The following is a 16264-nucleotide window of genomic DNA, read 5'->3' as shown; positions in this document are numbered from 1 at the left end:
AAGTAACAAACGTAAGCTCTACAGATCTATAATTTAACACCATATTCAGGACTTGGACTGAATTAAAGGTACTTATGGACAATATGTTGGTTAGCTGAAGCAGCTAATACTGACACACCGTCAGATGGTAGAACAATTGCTGCTAGTTTAATGAACTATCATCATAAGACAATACCAGACACAGAACATTCATATTGCGCTTTTCTCCAAGCGTACGCAAAGTACAAGAGCTGCAGCCACTAGGGCGTGCTCAGGAGGCAGTAGCAGTGTGTCAGGGAGTCTTGCCCAAAGTCTCCTCACAAAATAGGTGCTGGCCGACTGAACAGGAAAAGCCGAGATTTAAACCCTGGTCTCCTGTGTTAGAGGCAGAACCCTTAACCAGTACAAAAAAAAAAAAAATCTTTCCAGAGCAATCCTTAGATTTGGCCAACAAGCCCAGTTCCAGAATTCTTTGCACCCCAACTTTTTTTTTGCCACAACGAGGTCTCCTCTTGTAAGAAAGACCTGCTCAGCACTGCATGCGCTAATAGATTTTTCATGGTACGTAATGCCAGAGCATAGTTCCGCTTTAGGGGTCTCAGAAAGAAAAGGAAGTTTGAGTAATAAAGTTGCAGCTTATCAGGTTTTGAAGGCAGCACATGCCCTGTGAACTGGAAAATAAATCATCTATATGTTCACTAATGCATATGTGTGACGGTGTATTTATTATAGGTAGAGCATATAGTGGTCATACAAATATCTTGTAAATTGGTATGAATGAGCTTAAAGATCTAGCAGTTTAAAGAACAAGCGACACCCATGCTAACCTAGAAATATAAAAAACACATATATAAGTAGATAAATACTACCTCTACTTACATAACAGATGTATTGTGCTAGCCACGTAATGATTCCTGTGAATTTTACAAAGGAAAAGCAGAAAATCCTATTCTAGGCAGTGGCCATCTTGCCAAGCTAATGCTGACATCATATCCTCCCTGACTCTTGTTTTCCCCCTCCTTTCTCTTGCTCATTGTGTATTCATTAGCTGCCCTCCTCCCAGAGTCTTTTTTTTTTCTTTTACACATCCAATCACTGAGTCACCTCAGCCTTGCTTGTAAACACAAGTGATCAGCTAGGCAGGGAAATAAATGGAAGAGAAGGAATATATTACAGATAAAAAGAACTCCCAGCATTCAAAAGAACTCCCAGCATTCAACTTTTTGGCACTGTTTGGCACTAGGGCCAGTGCTCCGATAGTATGTAATAACTCCAAACCATAACAGCAGAAAAAAGTTTTGAATGCAGGATTAGCATCTTTATCACTTAATAAACTCAGACCAGTTGCTGTTGAAATTTGATTTTTATGGTGACAATACCACTTTAATATATAAAAGACAACTTAAACTAAGGGTAGACACCCACAATATTTCCCAGAAAGAATGAGAACCTTATTGTAGTACTTGGATACTGCATATAGCTGACCACGTATGAGAAACCGCTATCAAGGTTGATGATGACCTGTGTGTACCACACACACACTTTATGTTAAGCTACTTAGACATTTCAGATTTTCCTTGGCTGAAAAAAAAGCAGAGTTAGTACCTGCTAACGATGTTTTCAACAATCCTTCAGGGCAAAGGTGAGACGTAGCTCCTCCCAGGAACAGGAACAGACAGCACTTCCCCTATAAAAAAAGTCACATGGTTAGTCCACCCTCAGTGCGTTTAGCCAAGTACCCGACAGGTGAACATTCCACTACCCATAACCGTGCAACTATCAGACACAGACAATTAACACCCGGGTGGGATCGTTGCCCTGAAGGATTGTTGAAAACATCGTTAGCAGGTACTAACTCTGCTTTTTCCCCACAATCCTTCAGGGCAAAGGTGAGACGATTAACAAGTAATACAACCTCAGGGTGGGACCAATGCTTGGAGAACGTTTCTACCAACCGCCTGGTCGTGTGCAGACACTGCATCAATTCGGTAATGACAGATGAACGTAGAAAAGCTTGACCACGTTGCTGCTTTACATATTTGCTCAGGCGAAGCCCCTGCATTATTAGCCCAAGAAGCTGCCCTAGCTCTAGAAAAGTGAGCTTTAAATGAAGCAGGAGCCTCACTTCCCATAACTCTGAAAGCTTCTATAATAGCTAACCTAATCCAATTAGCTATAGTAGATTTAGAAGCTATCTGACCTACAGTTTTCCCTGAAATAAAACAGATAAGGAATCGGTCTTCCAGACATCTGCAGCTCTGTTCAAGTATTCCAGAACACATCTTCTAACATCTAATGAGTGAAAAATCCTCTCTTTTCCACAACTTGGATTCACAGAGGGTAGGCAAAATAATATCCTGCGACCTGTGAAACCTAGACATAACTTTTGGACAAAACTTTGGATCCGTCTGTAATACTAACCTATCCTGAAAATAAGGACTTTTCATAGACAAGGCCTGTAGCTCACTAACCCTTCTGGCTGTAGTGATGGCTACTAAAAATACCGTCTTTAATGTAAGAAATTTAAAAGAACTGTCCCCTAGCGGCTCAAAAGGACCTTTGGACAGCCCCTCTAATACTAACGATAAATCCCAAGGAGAAACGTATGGCTTGTAAACTGGCAGTTTCCTAGATAGAGCCTTCCGAAATCTCAGTATTGGAGAGGAAGACAAGGGGATACCTGAAAAAGCAGATAAGGTAGCAATCTGTACCTTAAGCGTACTCACAAATATTTTTATCCCAACCGTCCTGGAGAAACCAGGACTGCTGGGACTGACAAGCTATCAAACTTAGAGCCAGATAACCAAAGATGGAAAGTCTTCCAGTATTTCAGATAGATCCTCCTAGTAACTTCCTTACAGCTAGTAACAAATGTAGAGGCTGCCTTCTCAGATACTCCCAACTTTTTGAGTAAGGCTAATTTAAGATCCAGACTAACAGATTCAATTTTCCTGGATGCGGATGCCACAGGTTCCCTTGTAGCAGTAGATCCGGCCTGCAAGGAAGTCTCCAAGGGTCTTCTGATGCTAACCTGAGAGCTGAAAACCAGCTCCTTCTCGGTCACCAAGGTGCTATCAAAATCATCCAATTTTGACAACCTCTCCATTTGCTGATGACTGCGGGAATCAAATTGAGAGGAGGAAATGCATACAGAAGTGGAAAGTTCTACTCTTGAATGAATGCATTCACCCCCCCTGCTTTGATCTCTTGGATTGAGAGAGAAAAAAGTCTGAATCTGGGTATTGTCTTCTGTTGCAAACAGATCGATTGACGGTGTTCCCCATCGTTTTATGATGTCTGCGAAAACACCTCCTTGTTTAGAGACCATTCTGATGACAGAATCCTGCTTCTGTTCAGTTTGTCTGCATGTATATTGAGTGTTCCCTTGAGATGAACAGCTCTCAAGGATGACACATTCTTTTCTGCCCAAGACAAGATGTCCTCCGCTTCCTCCTGCAACAACAGGAATCGCGTACCTCTGTTTGTTGATAAACGCTACTGCCGTAACGTTGTTCGACTGGATCAGAACATTGGACTGCAACAGTATCGATTGCACCTGAAATAAAGCCAGCCTTACTACTGTTAATTCCTTTCAATTGGATAACCTTTGAGACTGATTTTGTCCATTTCCCCTGAAAGGCTCTGTGAGCTATATGAGCTCCTCAGCCCCAGGCGCTTGCATCTGTAGTTATTACGTTGTCTACAGGCCCCTTCCAAGGCCTGCCCTTCATAAGGTAGGATTCCTCCAACCACCGTTGCAGAGACACACAGTTTGAGGGATTTTGACTTTGAAATCTAATGTTTGTGGACGACCGTCCCAATTTTCTAGGAGGAACCTCTGTATCTTCCTGATATGCGCTAATGCCCAGGGAACTGCCACCATCGTGGATGACATTAACCCAAACACCGACAAAATCGTTCTTAGGGAAACTTTGTCTTCCCCTTGTAATGATTTCACTGCCAAACTTATCTTCAGAATCTTCTTGGGAGGAAGGAAAATCATCTGTTTTACTGAATCCACTAGCATGCCAAGAAACTGAGTTCTCTGACTTGGAATTAGAGAGGACTTCTCCAGGTTGATGATCCAACCTAGGGATCGGAGATGTTCCGATACCAGATTCAAATGGATTTTCAGCTGTTTTGCTGAACTTCCTAGAATAAGCAAGTCGTCTAAATACGGAATGATTAAAATCGATTGTTCCCTTAACGGAATTAATGCTTCTCCCAGAATTTTTGTGAACATTCTTGGGGCAGAAGTGATCCCAAACAGGAGGCAAACAAACTGGTAGTGTTCTACCATCCCATTTATTCTCACTGCAAAACTTAAGAATTTTTGTGATTTTTGGTGAATCGGCATATGCCAATATGCATCTCTTAGATCCAGAGATGCCATAAAGACCTCTGGAAACAATAACTCCCTTACTGATTCCATCCGAAAATTTTTCATAAACCGACTCAGGTTTGTTAGGTGCAGAATCAGGCACAGGATGAATTCCATTACCTTGTACAGCTCCACGGAATATGTTGGCGCTTTATAAATCAATAATAATAATAATAATAATAATTCTGTCTTAGCATGTTCTGCAATATGCTCAAAATCTCTGGAACCAGAGTGGGATCTCTTAGGGCCTTTGAGATCACAAATCTCGATGGTGGAGGAAGGGCAAACTATTTGGAAACCAAACATTATTGTCTGGCGAATAAATGGATTTTTTGACACTTTTGCCCACCTAAGAGAAAGTATCTTAGCCTTCCCCCCCACCGCCTGACACGAGTCATTGGGATTCTGACTGGGACTCTAGAGCTTTAGACTTAAAGCCCCCTTTCCTGGACTTGTCAAAAGTCCACCTCCTGCCTTTACTTTGATCCTTCGAGGCATCCTTTTGATCACTCCTTGGCTTACGAAAAATATTGCTACCACAGTCTTCTGTTTCTTAAGCAAAACTTTATTTTTATTCAATGTTTTTTCCCCAAAGCTGAATCCAGTTCTGGACCAAACAACAATTCACCTGAAAAAGGGACACCACACAGCCTGTTTTTGGATGAGATATTACCATCCCATATTTTAAGCCACAAGGCTCTAATAGAAACAGAGCAATGGACCTGGCAGTAAACCTAATTGCTTCAGCAGAAGCATTTGATAAATATGCAGCAGTTTAAATGAAAATAGCAATAGAATTAAACAATTGCAAAACAGGTGCACCAGCCAGGATGTTAGCTTTGAGCTGATTAATCCACAGCTCCAAAGTTGTGGCCACACATGTAGAGGTAAAAGCCGGCCTAAACATAGCCGCACTAGCCTCCCAAGACCTTTTCAAATAAACATCCACCTTTTAATTAAGTGGATCCTTCAGCTTTGTATAATTGATTATGAATAAACAAAACAGCTACCACATCCTCAATACAGAATTTAAACTTTGAAACAGATTCAGATTCTATTTCTCTAGTGTCTGAAACTATCAACTTCAGTCACAGATACTCCAGATACAGCAACCTGAGAAGTGGATGGATTAGCATTCAATAATGAGGACTTAATTGATTCCAATGAAGCATTAATCACCTCTCTAAAGGATTCAATGTATCCTGAACAGAGTGACCCGGCTCCTCCCCTACAACCCTCTGTATGCACAACTGACAGAGTTTTTGCATAGGGCAACATAAAATTGCACAAAGGGCATGTTTTATCATTAGGAGGATGCCTGTGCTTATCTGCAGCAGCAGCAGCAGCAGATTTAGCAGAAGCCTTAGTATTGGCATAAACAACAACACAACAAGGCATGTAACTCTGCTCACACATATAGCACAATCAGCCCAGAAAGAGAAACCATTATCTCACCTTTTGGGCGGCCTGGTTGCTCTCAATCCTCTCAGCGTCTGACATGCTTCCAGCTGACACATCCAGCGCAGGACAAACTCTCTCTGAGCAACAGTGCTACAGGCCCGCGCAGCTTCCCCTTGAAACATACCTGGCCTGCCGCGAATGGATGAGTGGCGGCCCGGAAGCTGCAGAGAGAGTAATGAGCCGGCACTACAAATTGTTACTTTCGGCATACCCGCCGGAAAGTACGCATCCGGACGCGGCCAAGCGTCCTAATGGCCGCAATGCGCTCCACGCTGCACATGGCCGCCGGCTTACCTCCATCCTGCTCACTCCGCCGCAAGGCCGCCAAGGGGAACCCACGCCTTCCACTCTTGCTCTCCCTGGAAGCGGGAGAGAAAGGTAGGCAAACCCCAGGAAAGCTCCAGCCTGGGGCGCATGGCCAGACTGCCTCAGTACCACAGTCTCAGCCACCCAGAGAGATCCACCTGCAGCCCAGCACACAGGCTTCACCCAAAGGGGAGATGCCGACCTGCCTGGACGCAGGAACAAACAGCACTGAGGGTGGACTAACCATGTGACTTTTTTTATAGGGGAAGTGCTGTCTGTTCCTGTTCCTGGGAGGAGCTACGTCTCACCTTTGCCCTGAAGGATTGTGGGGAAAATGTGTATGTACCATGACACTGTTAACCTCCCCTCCAGCCACCTGCTAGTTGGATCATTTTTGCTCAAACAGTATTCTTAAAGAGTAACTGTTAGCCCCCAAAGTGAAATTTAAATCTGTACAGCAATGTTTTATTTAGTATTAAAGTGATCAAAAAAGCCAATGCGTTCTGCAAAAATCAATATAATTTTGCTACTATGTAGCCTTTTGCCCACGCTAACGACGCAAAGCCGCATATCAGATACTGATGACGAGCATGCAGAGCATGCCTATGTTTGCCCGACCCCCCTCTCCCCCCTCTCCCCCCCCCCCCCCCCAGGACCAGGTGCCGATCTATTTGCACCACAAACAGCTGACCGCTCTGACACGGAGACAGAGCGGCAGCACTTCCAGCGGGAGCACCGCAGAGCAGCCGCCGCCGAGTCACATGTGAGAGATGCACGGCGGCGGCTGCTCTGCGGTGCTCCCGCTGGAAGTGCTGCCGCTCTGTCTCCGTGTCAGAGCGGTCAGCTGTTTGTGGTGCAAATAGATCGGCACCTGGTCCTGGGGGGGGGGAGAGGGGGGAGAGGGGGGGTCGGGCAAACATAGGCATGCTCTGCATGCTCGTCATCAGTATCTGATATGCGGCTTTGAGTCGTTAGCGTGGGCAAAAGGCTACATAGTAGCAAAATTATATTGATTTTTGCAGAACGCATTGGCTTTTTTGATCACTTTAATACTAAATAAAACATTGCTGTACAGATTTAAATTTCACTTTGGGGGCTAACAGTTACTCTTTAAAGGGAAGGTACAGGTAGATTAAAAACAAAATCCATTTTCCTGGGGTTTCCTCTAGCCCCTGGCAGTCGTTCGGTGCCCTCGCCGCAGCTCCGGTGGCTCCCGATCCACTGCAGAAGCCGCCCTCACCAGGTCAGCTTCCTGTGCATTCTACCGTGCGGGTCACGTGGTCTGGCCGACGTCATCAGGATTGTAGCAGTACAGAGGTCGGCTTCTGCAGCGGAGGACGCCGGGAGCCACCGGAGCTGTGGCGAAGACACAGGACTACTGCCAGGGGCTGGAGGGAGCCCCAGGTAAGTGGATTTTGTTTTTTTTATATGCCTGGATGTATCAATTAAACTATTGTAATCTCGCTGTTGGGTACCATCTGTCTTCACTATACATGCTGCATAGCTGCCCCTAGTAGTGTTATCTGTATAGAACGTGTTCTCTAATGATGGTTTCAGGAGACAATTGACAATACCTAAATAGCTTTAGTAAAAATCTATGGCAAGCAATCACAATTCAATGCACCTTTCAGTTATAAAGAGGACCCAAGCTGAAGCTCTGGTTCAGAAATACATTCATTCTTAGCAGATGGAAGCCTCTGGATCCTAATGAAGTTTCCTTGCTGCATGGGACCCCCCTAGCTAATCAGGGCCATGCTCCTCTTCTGATATGAGTGCGGCCATGCTGCAGCTGCGTAAGCCGGCCACGCCTGTACAGTAGCACAGCGCTGCTTGTCCATAAGCGGCTTCGGCCTCCTGTGCAGGCACGACCATACTCGTTCAGGCGACGGGCCACAATCAGATTACCGAAAAGCCCATGTCTGTAATTTTGATGCTCCTCGATGGAGGACCAGATAACAGCGACGGAGGCAACATTATGAACCAGAGGCTTCCCTCTTAAAGCGGAATATAACCCAGCATTTCAACTTTGCTCTAAAACATTATTTACAGCATATTATATGAAACAAGCATTTTTTTTTTTTTACTAGACCAGCATTGGAAGGGTTACACACAGAGCTTTAAAGTTCCGTGGAGAGAAATGCAGAGGCATCCGAAGTTTAGATAGATAAATTTAAGTAAACACAATGTAACAAGTGAGGAATGTGACACACACTCTGACTGTGCAGGAGCTCCTGCACAGTCAGAGAGTGTGTCATATTCACCACTTGTTACATTGTGTTTACTTAAATGTATCTATCTAAACTTCGGCTGCGGCAGCATTTCTCTCCACGGAACTTTAAAGCTCTGTGTGTAACCCTTCCAATGCTGGTCTAGTAAAAAAAAAAATGCTGGTTGCATATAATATGCTGTAAATAATGTTTTAGAGCAAAGTTGAAATTCTGAGTTATATTCCACCTTAAAGAGACACTGAAAAAAAATATGATATAGTGAATTGGTTGGGTACTATGAATAATTACTAGAAGATTAGCAGCAAAGAAAATATTCTCATACTTTTATTTTCAGGTATATAGTGTTTTTTCTAACATTGCATCATTCTACAATATGTGCAGATTACACAACACTCAGCATTCAAAATGAGTCTTTCAGAGCAGTCTGTGAAGTAATGACCTCTCCTCTAGCAGAGGAAAAGTAAATAGTCCAGGAACAGTTGAGATAATAAAAGTCAGATAACAGCCCTCTCCACCACTAACTTAGTCGGAGAGCTTAATGGCTTATTTGCATACAGATAACAACTGGAGTTTCTCAACTCTTCCTGTACTGGAAACAATTACACTGATGTATCTGATCTTAATGTTTTATTTCTTAGCTGTGCTACACATACAAATCATAATATCATCATTTTTTTTTCGCTTCAGTGTCTCTTTAAGTATGTGATTTTGTACCCAAGCTTCGCCTCGGGTACACTTTAATACATGGAAAGCAGGGAGGAAGAAAGAAATTAAAAGTATAAAAAAAAAGAAAAAAAATTAATAAAAAAAAAACCTTTGTTATTAGGCAAGATTGGGATGTATTAATGGCTTTGTCCTTACCTGGAACATAAACATGGCAAGCTTTTCATTATACTCCCACTGTTTGAGTGACAGCTCTACCTCTGGAGGCACAGGTCCAGGAGGAGGCCCACAGCCACCCGTCACCTGCCGGTAATACTCAGCAATCTTCTGTAGCTGCTCCCACAAGTAACGAGTGATTATTTGAGTCCACTCTGTCAGAGAGAGAAAATAAGGACATACTAACATAAAATTATAACCATGTTATGGCCACAGAATATAAACAAAATTACTACATTACCTATGAAGGGGTCCATTACGTGTCTTTTCTTCACTTTGGTTTCCGTAATGGCAGCATAATATGCACATGTCATCTTTATTAGCCAGGCTGAACGCATCACTGGTACAGAATAGCGAGCAAGGTAACCAAATACCTCTTCCTTCTTACCAAAAATAGGAACCTGTTCATCACAGAATGCAAAAAATAAATACATTCATTGGTGATACAGCAAACCTATATCTTATTATTAAACAAAAGGGGGTTAGGTTAAGATGGTGGTCTTGAACAAACTACTGAAGGCCATATGTGCCAAACCTCTAGCCACCTGCATTCAGCAAGGCAATAAGATCACTGGCTTCCACACTCCCAATATAAGTTCTTAGTCCTAGATCCACCGGGCAACACCCTTGTTACTCATCCCTACCCAATCAAAAGGGCAGCCTCTGTGTTTCCTAGGAAGTCACCATCCAGAAACTAAAGAGACGTTGTCAAAGTTAATATGGAGCCCTTGCACCTCTGAGTGACAGAACCTCTGCATGGTTGAAACCGTCGGTAGCTGGACAATTTTAAGAGCTCCTAGAATTCTTGGAAAGTACAACTGGTGAAGCGAAGGTCCAAAATATAAAACCATAGTAAAAAAGCTAATTTGGTTGTTGGTCAAAAAGATATGTGCAACAGTTTGTTTTATCACATCCAAATAAGGAGCAACCCCAGTCTTCAAGAACTAGCAGACTTACGCTAGGCTGGCCTCTAAAAAAACGTGGAATCCTGTGGCTCAGTCGGCTCTTTGAGAACACATCCTTATCTACATTCATTATACTAAAGAACAAGTTCTTCCTTTCCTTGAGCTCACTGTACTGCTACTTTTAACAGGCATGCCAGTTGGATACAGCCCATACTGAAAACAAATTCTTTACATTTATTTCTTACATGATTAAACGGAATGCCCAGTGACCTTGAACCCAACGGTTTGTCTGCTTAGTTTAACAAGAGACCCCTGGTTATGGACTACATTACAATATCTCTAATGTGCAAGAAAAATGTCTGTCTACGCATCTAACCAGACTAAATAAGTTAATGGTAGCAATTAATCTCCCACACAAAAACCCATATCCTTGCCCACAAAAAATGCCTAGCTAAAACTGATACATTCTGTAGGACATGGTCTACTAATCTCACAACAGCTTAAACCGCTAAGTGTAAGTACAGAGATTGGGCTAGTTGAATCTAGACATGCCTCTGCCACCTCCTATTGTTAGTCTGCAGGGTCCTGTGGGCACTGACCAAGGAAGTAACTCCCCCATCTTAAAATGAATCAGGTAGCACTCAGGATTTGAAGAAAAGCTACTGAATGTTTAATATATCTAAATGAGGCAATGGGTTGCACTTTATGGCCCTTATCCAATTACCTTTTCTCCAAGGAAAACATTTTTTCAACTTCTCTAAAACGTAACTTTTCAGCACTTAGCAATTGAAAAAGTACATAAAAGTAACCGGTAGGTAATAAAAGTAGCATCAAACTTATTTTGAGTCATTTCTTGTTTTGAGGGAACTTAACGATATTTTATTAGTAAGGTTGAACAGCTCTCCTTGGAGAAAACACGGGAGACTTAATAAGATGTGGGACTGTATCGTTTACAAAGTGATAATGTTTGGATTATGTCAATGTTACAATTGTAACATGCATGCCGATTTGATTTTTATGCAGTCATTTTAATTTATGTTAATTCCTCTATGTGCTCAAATCTTTTCTGTTGACAAGAATAATACTAACATCAATGCAAAAACAAACAAACAAAAGTTACAGAGAATTTATTTTTAGAAATCTAATCTGGCTATAACATATTACTGACACTCACCTTCTTGGCAAGATGGGTTAACGGCTTGGTTCCAGCAAGATCTGTGAACCAGTTATTTATGGAACTCTGAGAACGAGCGGTCACTAGCCAGAAATTATCCTTCTGATTAACTTGAGGTTTCCTCCTACCAGTGTCTGGTAGAGTATTGCAACGCAGCTTCTCCGCCATGATGTTACTGAAGTTAGAGCTGATCTAAAATAACAAAAGTTTAAAAAAAATAATCACATTGTATTAGTTTAACAAGAGACCCCTGGTTATGGACTACATGAAAATACATTACAATATCTCTAATGTGCAAGAAAAATGTCTGTCTACGCATCTAACCAGACTCAATAAGTTTAGTGTGAAACAAATGGGCCCTTAAAATAATAAAACATTCTGAATGTTTTAGTTCAGTTTTACAAGCATGCACTCGTTTTACAGAATTGAAAGATCGCATATGAAATATGTTTGGCCAACATTGAAGTGGTACTAAAAAAGAGAGAAATGAAAAGGAAAGCAAGCCACATCAAACAAAATAGTAGAATAAAATTACCTTAGCTGGATTGAAGTTGACATTCTTAGCACTGCCATGTTCATCTCCTGATACAGCTGGTTGGTTGTTAAACCCTTGTTTCACATTCAGTGCGGTTAGTTCGTCCTGCACAAACAAGTATCAAGCAGTCAGTGACACACATATACTCATACAATTATCTTATTTCATCAGTTCATTTCACTTTTTGAAGGAATATGAATTACTAATGTACATGTGAAACAGTTCTTTATTTCTAAAGTTTGTCAATATCCAAAAATCTATTGAGTAGTGGTGGAAACATTCAAATTGATTTCAGTGTACCCAGTCCTGAAGTCAATAAGATGCTTTAGGAGGTAAATGTTATTTAGGCACCGCTCATTTGGGTGCATTTTCAGTGTTGCATCTGGTTTCTCCTATGTTGCTAGGTTACTGATCTTAAAAAAAAAAAAAAAAATCTGCTCACGTTCATACCAGGCATCTGTTTATTTGGGCGCCTGGTGATATCCACAGTTTGAATATCTGTAATTTTATTTTACCGATATTCTATCCGCTGTTCCTTTGGCATCTATATATGATATCAGCTATCCATCTTGCTATGCCTAACACCAACCCACCTAAGGCGATCACATAGCTAAGCGCCAGTGCCACATACTAGACTGATAGCTGGTTTTACTGAGCTGTGACTATTCAAAAGCCAAGTGCCGCCTGTGACAATCCAGCCCCACAATCCCGTCTAAAAGACGTTAAAAGGCCGGTTGCTGGATCGTCAGAAGGTAGTTAATGTGACAGAGCGTGTCAATCCTGTCTAATCTGCTCCCGTTAGCATTCGGGGCACAGTCACACCCGATAGCAGGAAGTACGGTGAGCAGACTGACAATTGGTCACAATGCTGTCGCCAATATGTAATGTGACAATCACTCACCAATCCCGTATTACTAGGCCACTGTTGCCATGCAGGTCTCATGCACTAGAGACTTCTGGAGGTAGATTCACTGTGTGCATAGTAAACGTTAAGATTGGTTGGAGGTGTCCATACATGTACAATCCCGATTGTATGTACAATTGGTAAACTAAAAATATCGATTTCGTGCTGGAAATCGGGTAATTTCACTGCCACCACTGTCCATGTTGAATGGAGTGGACAGTCTCCAACTAGCTACTCCTAAAAGGAAGGAAATGGTTATTTACAACCTAGCTAGCAAATTAACAATTTATAAGAAAATAATAAAACAATGCAGTAGAATGACTCCTCAGAGGGCAAGTTTGTTGTAGAAGCAATCAGATGACCAGAACAGGCACAAGACTGAACGATAAAATTGTTAGTTTTATTCTAAAACTACATACACACAGTCAAATTTAACCCAGATAAATATACCTGTCCGGCAGAACAGATCGGTTTGATAGAAAGAGAGTAGAGATTAAAGAGAAACAGAATGCCTTAATGTACAGTTCAAATACCGTTATTGGTAGTCCATGCGGCAATGACAAGTCTTTGGCGGAAAGTCCAAGATGGCGATTGCCATGCGGCCAGAGGCCATGGTAGGAAATAATCCAAGTAATTTTGCCAGTGTCCAGCTGGCTGCTTCAATGACTTTGGACCTTGGACCGCTGTGTCATTGGGGTTTCAGGCATATGGAAGGATGGAGCCGCAAAGGGAGATGATTGAGCCGCCCCTGCATCATCAGGCGCCTGTAGGCGCGTGCCTACAGTGCCTTATGGTAAATCCGGCCCTGAGGGGTGGGGTGGCAAAATGCTAACAGTCAGCACTTTTACTTAAAAGCTGAATGTCAGGCTAAAATAGCCATGGGCATCAGCACTGGCTATGTATAGCAGAAAGCCTGAGCACTGCAGGACTCCTAGCTGTGCCCTAAGGCCCAAATAGTGGATAATACAAAGTGTTCATATTTAAAAGGGAACCTAAACTGAGAGGGATATGGATGTTTCCTTTTAAACAATACCAGTTGCTTGGCTGTCCTGCTGAGCTCTTTGGCTGCAGTAGTGGCTGAATCACACACCTGAAACAGGCATGCAGCTAATCCAGTCTGACTTCAGTCAGAGCACCTGATCTGCATACTTGTTGAAGGGACTGTGGCTGAAAGTATAAGAGACACATGATCAGCAGGAGAGTCAGGCAACTGGTATGATTTAAAAAGGAAAAATCCACATCCGTCTCAGTTTAGATTCACGGTAAGGTGCGGTTTCCAATTAACACAATCAGAAAAAGCTCGGTTTCGGATGTCACATGAATGGTCTACATCTCCCAGCATGCAAATTTAGACAACTGTAGCTAGGAGACACAATGAGGCCCACATACAGATTGGGGGGCTAGGGAGTAGCCCCGCAAAGGTAATTACAGTATTTTCTTCACTATAAAACGCACTTTTGCTCCCCCAAAAATGGGGAGGAAAAGGGCCCTGCATCTTATACGGCAAAGGCAGGGAATCTCTGACTTACGAACATTCGCCGATACGAACCGCTGACTCACCGCCACGTCAGGGATTCCCTGCATGTGTGTGCCCACTCCCCCCCAGGTCTTGGCTTCATCCCCCGTGTCTCCTACACCCCCATATAGTGGCAGCTGGCTTACCGAATGATGGCGCCTGCGGGGGTTGCAGACCTCCTCCTCCAAGCGGCTTGATCTAGTGATGGCTTTTACTGATGACACGATCAGTACAAGCCGCTCACTAGAACGAGCCACGTGGAGGAAAAGGAGGTCTGCAATCCCAGGCGCCATCATTAGGTAAGCCAGCTGGCGCTACACTATGCAACAGGGAGGAGGGAGCCGGGGCATGCGGGGAGAGCGGGCACACTGGGGACAGAAGAAGACATTAAAGGGGGCACATGGAGAACACAGAAGGACACATGGGGGACAGAGAAGGACACATCAAGGCCACCATTTGGGGGAGATATATATATATATATATATAATTTATATATATATATATATATCTCAAATTTCCCCTAGTTGTTGCCCTCTAAACCTAGGTGCATATATGGTAACTGTTTACCACCGTGCTCTTTAATAGCTTGCATCATTTATGGGGGGAGATTCAACTAATATGTTTTTTTATTTTTACTGATGAGATTCCTGTAAGGTATGCTACCTATCTGGCAGAGATTTGTCCAACCCTAGAACGTCATTTATTTCAGCAAATTTGCAGTCACACAATTAGTTGAAAAAGTAACATAAGAGATAGGTAACCAATTGTTTCTTTGTGTTTGTGTATACTTTTGAAGTACCTGCTGAACCCAAAAGTATTGGCAAAAAACCTTTTCACAGTGGGCAAAGATGTGGTCTGTATGTGGGAGAATTCTATGCTCAGCTGGACAGAAATGTGGGCAAGAAAGGGCACATTTCTCTCTCCCCCTGTACAGAGGGAACAGCACATACTTGTCTGGATACACAAAAGAAGAAAATACTGTATTTTTTTTTTCGGACTATAAGACGCTCCTGACTATAAGACGCACCTACAGTGGGTTGCAAAAGTATTCGGCCCCCTTGAAGGTTTCCACATTTTGTCATATTACTGCCACAAACATGAATCAATTTTATTGGAATTCCACATGAAAGACCAACACAAAGTGGTGTACATGTGAGAAGTGGAACGAAAATCATACATAATTCCAAACATTTTTTTTACAAATAACTGCAAAATGGGGTGTGCATAATTATTCGGCCCCCTTTGATCTGAGTGCAGTCAGTTGCCTATAGACATTGCCTGATGAGTGCTAATGACTACATAGAGTGCACCTGTGTGTAATCTAATGTCAGTACAAATACAGCTGCTCTGTGAGGGCCTCAGAGGTTGTTGAAGAGAATATTGGGAGCAAAAACACAGTGAAGTCCAAAGAACACACAAGACAGGTCCAAGACAGGTCCAAGACAGGTCAGGGATCAAGTTATTGAGAAATTTAAAGCAGGCTTAGGCTACAAAAAGATTTCCAAAGCCTTGAACATCCCAAGGAGCACTGTTCAAGCGATCATTCAGAAATGGAAGGAGTATGGCACAACTGTAACCTACCAAGACAAGGCCGTCCACCTAAACTTACAGGTCGAACAAGGAGAGCGCTGATGAGAAATGCAGTCAAGAGGCCCATGGTGACTCTGGACGAGCTGCAGAGATCTACAGCTCAGGTGGGAGACTCTGTCCATAGGACAACTATTAGTCATGCACTGTACAAAGTTGGCCTTTATGGAAGAGTGGCAAGAAGAAAGGCATTGTTAACAGAAAGCATAAGAAGTCCCGTTTGCAGTTTGCCACAAGCCATGTGGGGGACACAGCAACCATGTAGAAGAAGGTGCTCTGGTCAGATGAGACCAAAATGGAACTTTTTGGCCAAAATGCAAAACGCTATGTGTGGCAGAAAACTAACACTGCACATCACTCTGAACACACCATCCCCACTGTCAAATATGGTGGTGGCAGCATCATGCTC

The 16264-nt window shown here is 42.8% G+C and overlaps 1 protein-coding gene across 3 annotated transcripts in view; it reads right to left on the bottom strand.

Moving 5' to 3' along the window:
• MED12 (mediator complex subunit 12) overlaps window positions 1-16264 on the bottom strand; it is a 118279-nt gene that overhangs the window by 83322 nt on the left and 18693 nt on the right. For all 3 annotated transcript variants that reach the window (XM_068247605.1, XM_068247603.1, XM_068247604.1), the window contains exons 2-5: window positions 11849-11953; window positions 11314-11505; window positions 9476-9635; window positions 9217-9389 (exon numbers count right to left, since the gene is read on the bottom strand). In XM_068247605.1, the coding sequence (XP_068103706.1) occupies window positions 9217-9389; window positions 9476-9635; window positions 11314-11505; window positions 11849-11953 (630 nt within the window). The remainder of the gene's footprint in view (window positions 1-9216; window positions 9390-9475; window positions 9636-11313; window positions 11506-11848; window positions 11954-16264) is intronic.

This window comes from Hyperolius riggenbachi, chromosome 8 (assembly GCF_040937935.1).
Source record: "Hyperolius riggenbachi isolate aHypRig1 chromosome 8, aHypRig1.pri, whole genome shotgun sequence".
Lineage (NCBI taxonomy): Eukaryota > Metazoa > Chordata > Amphibia > Anura > Hyperoliidae > Hyperolius > Hyperolius riggenbachi.
This window is presented reverse-complemented; position numbering and strand designations above follow the sequence as displayed.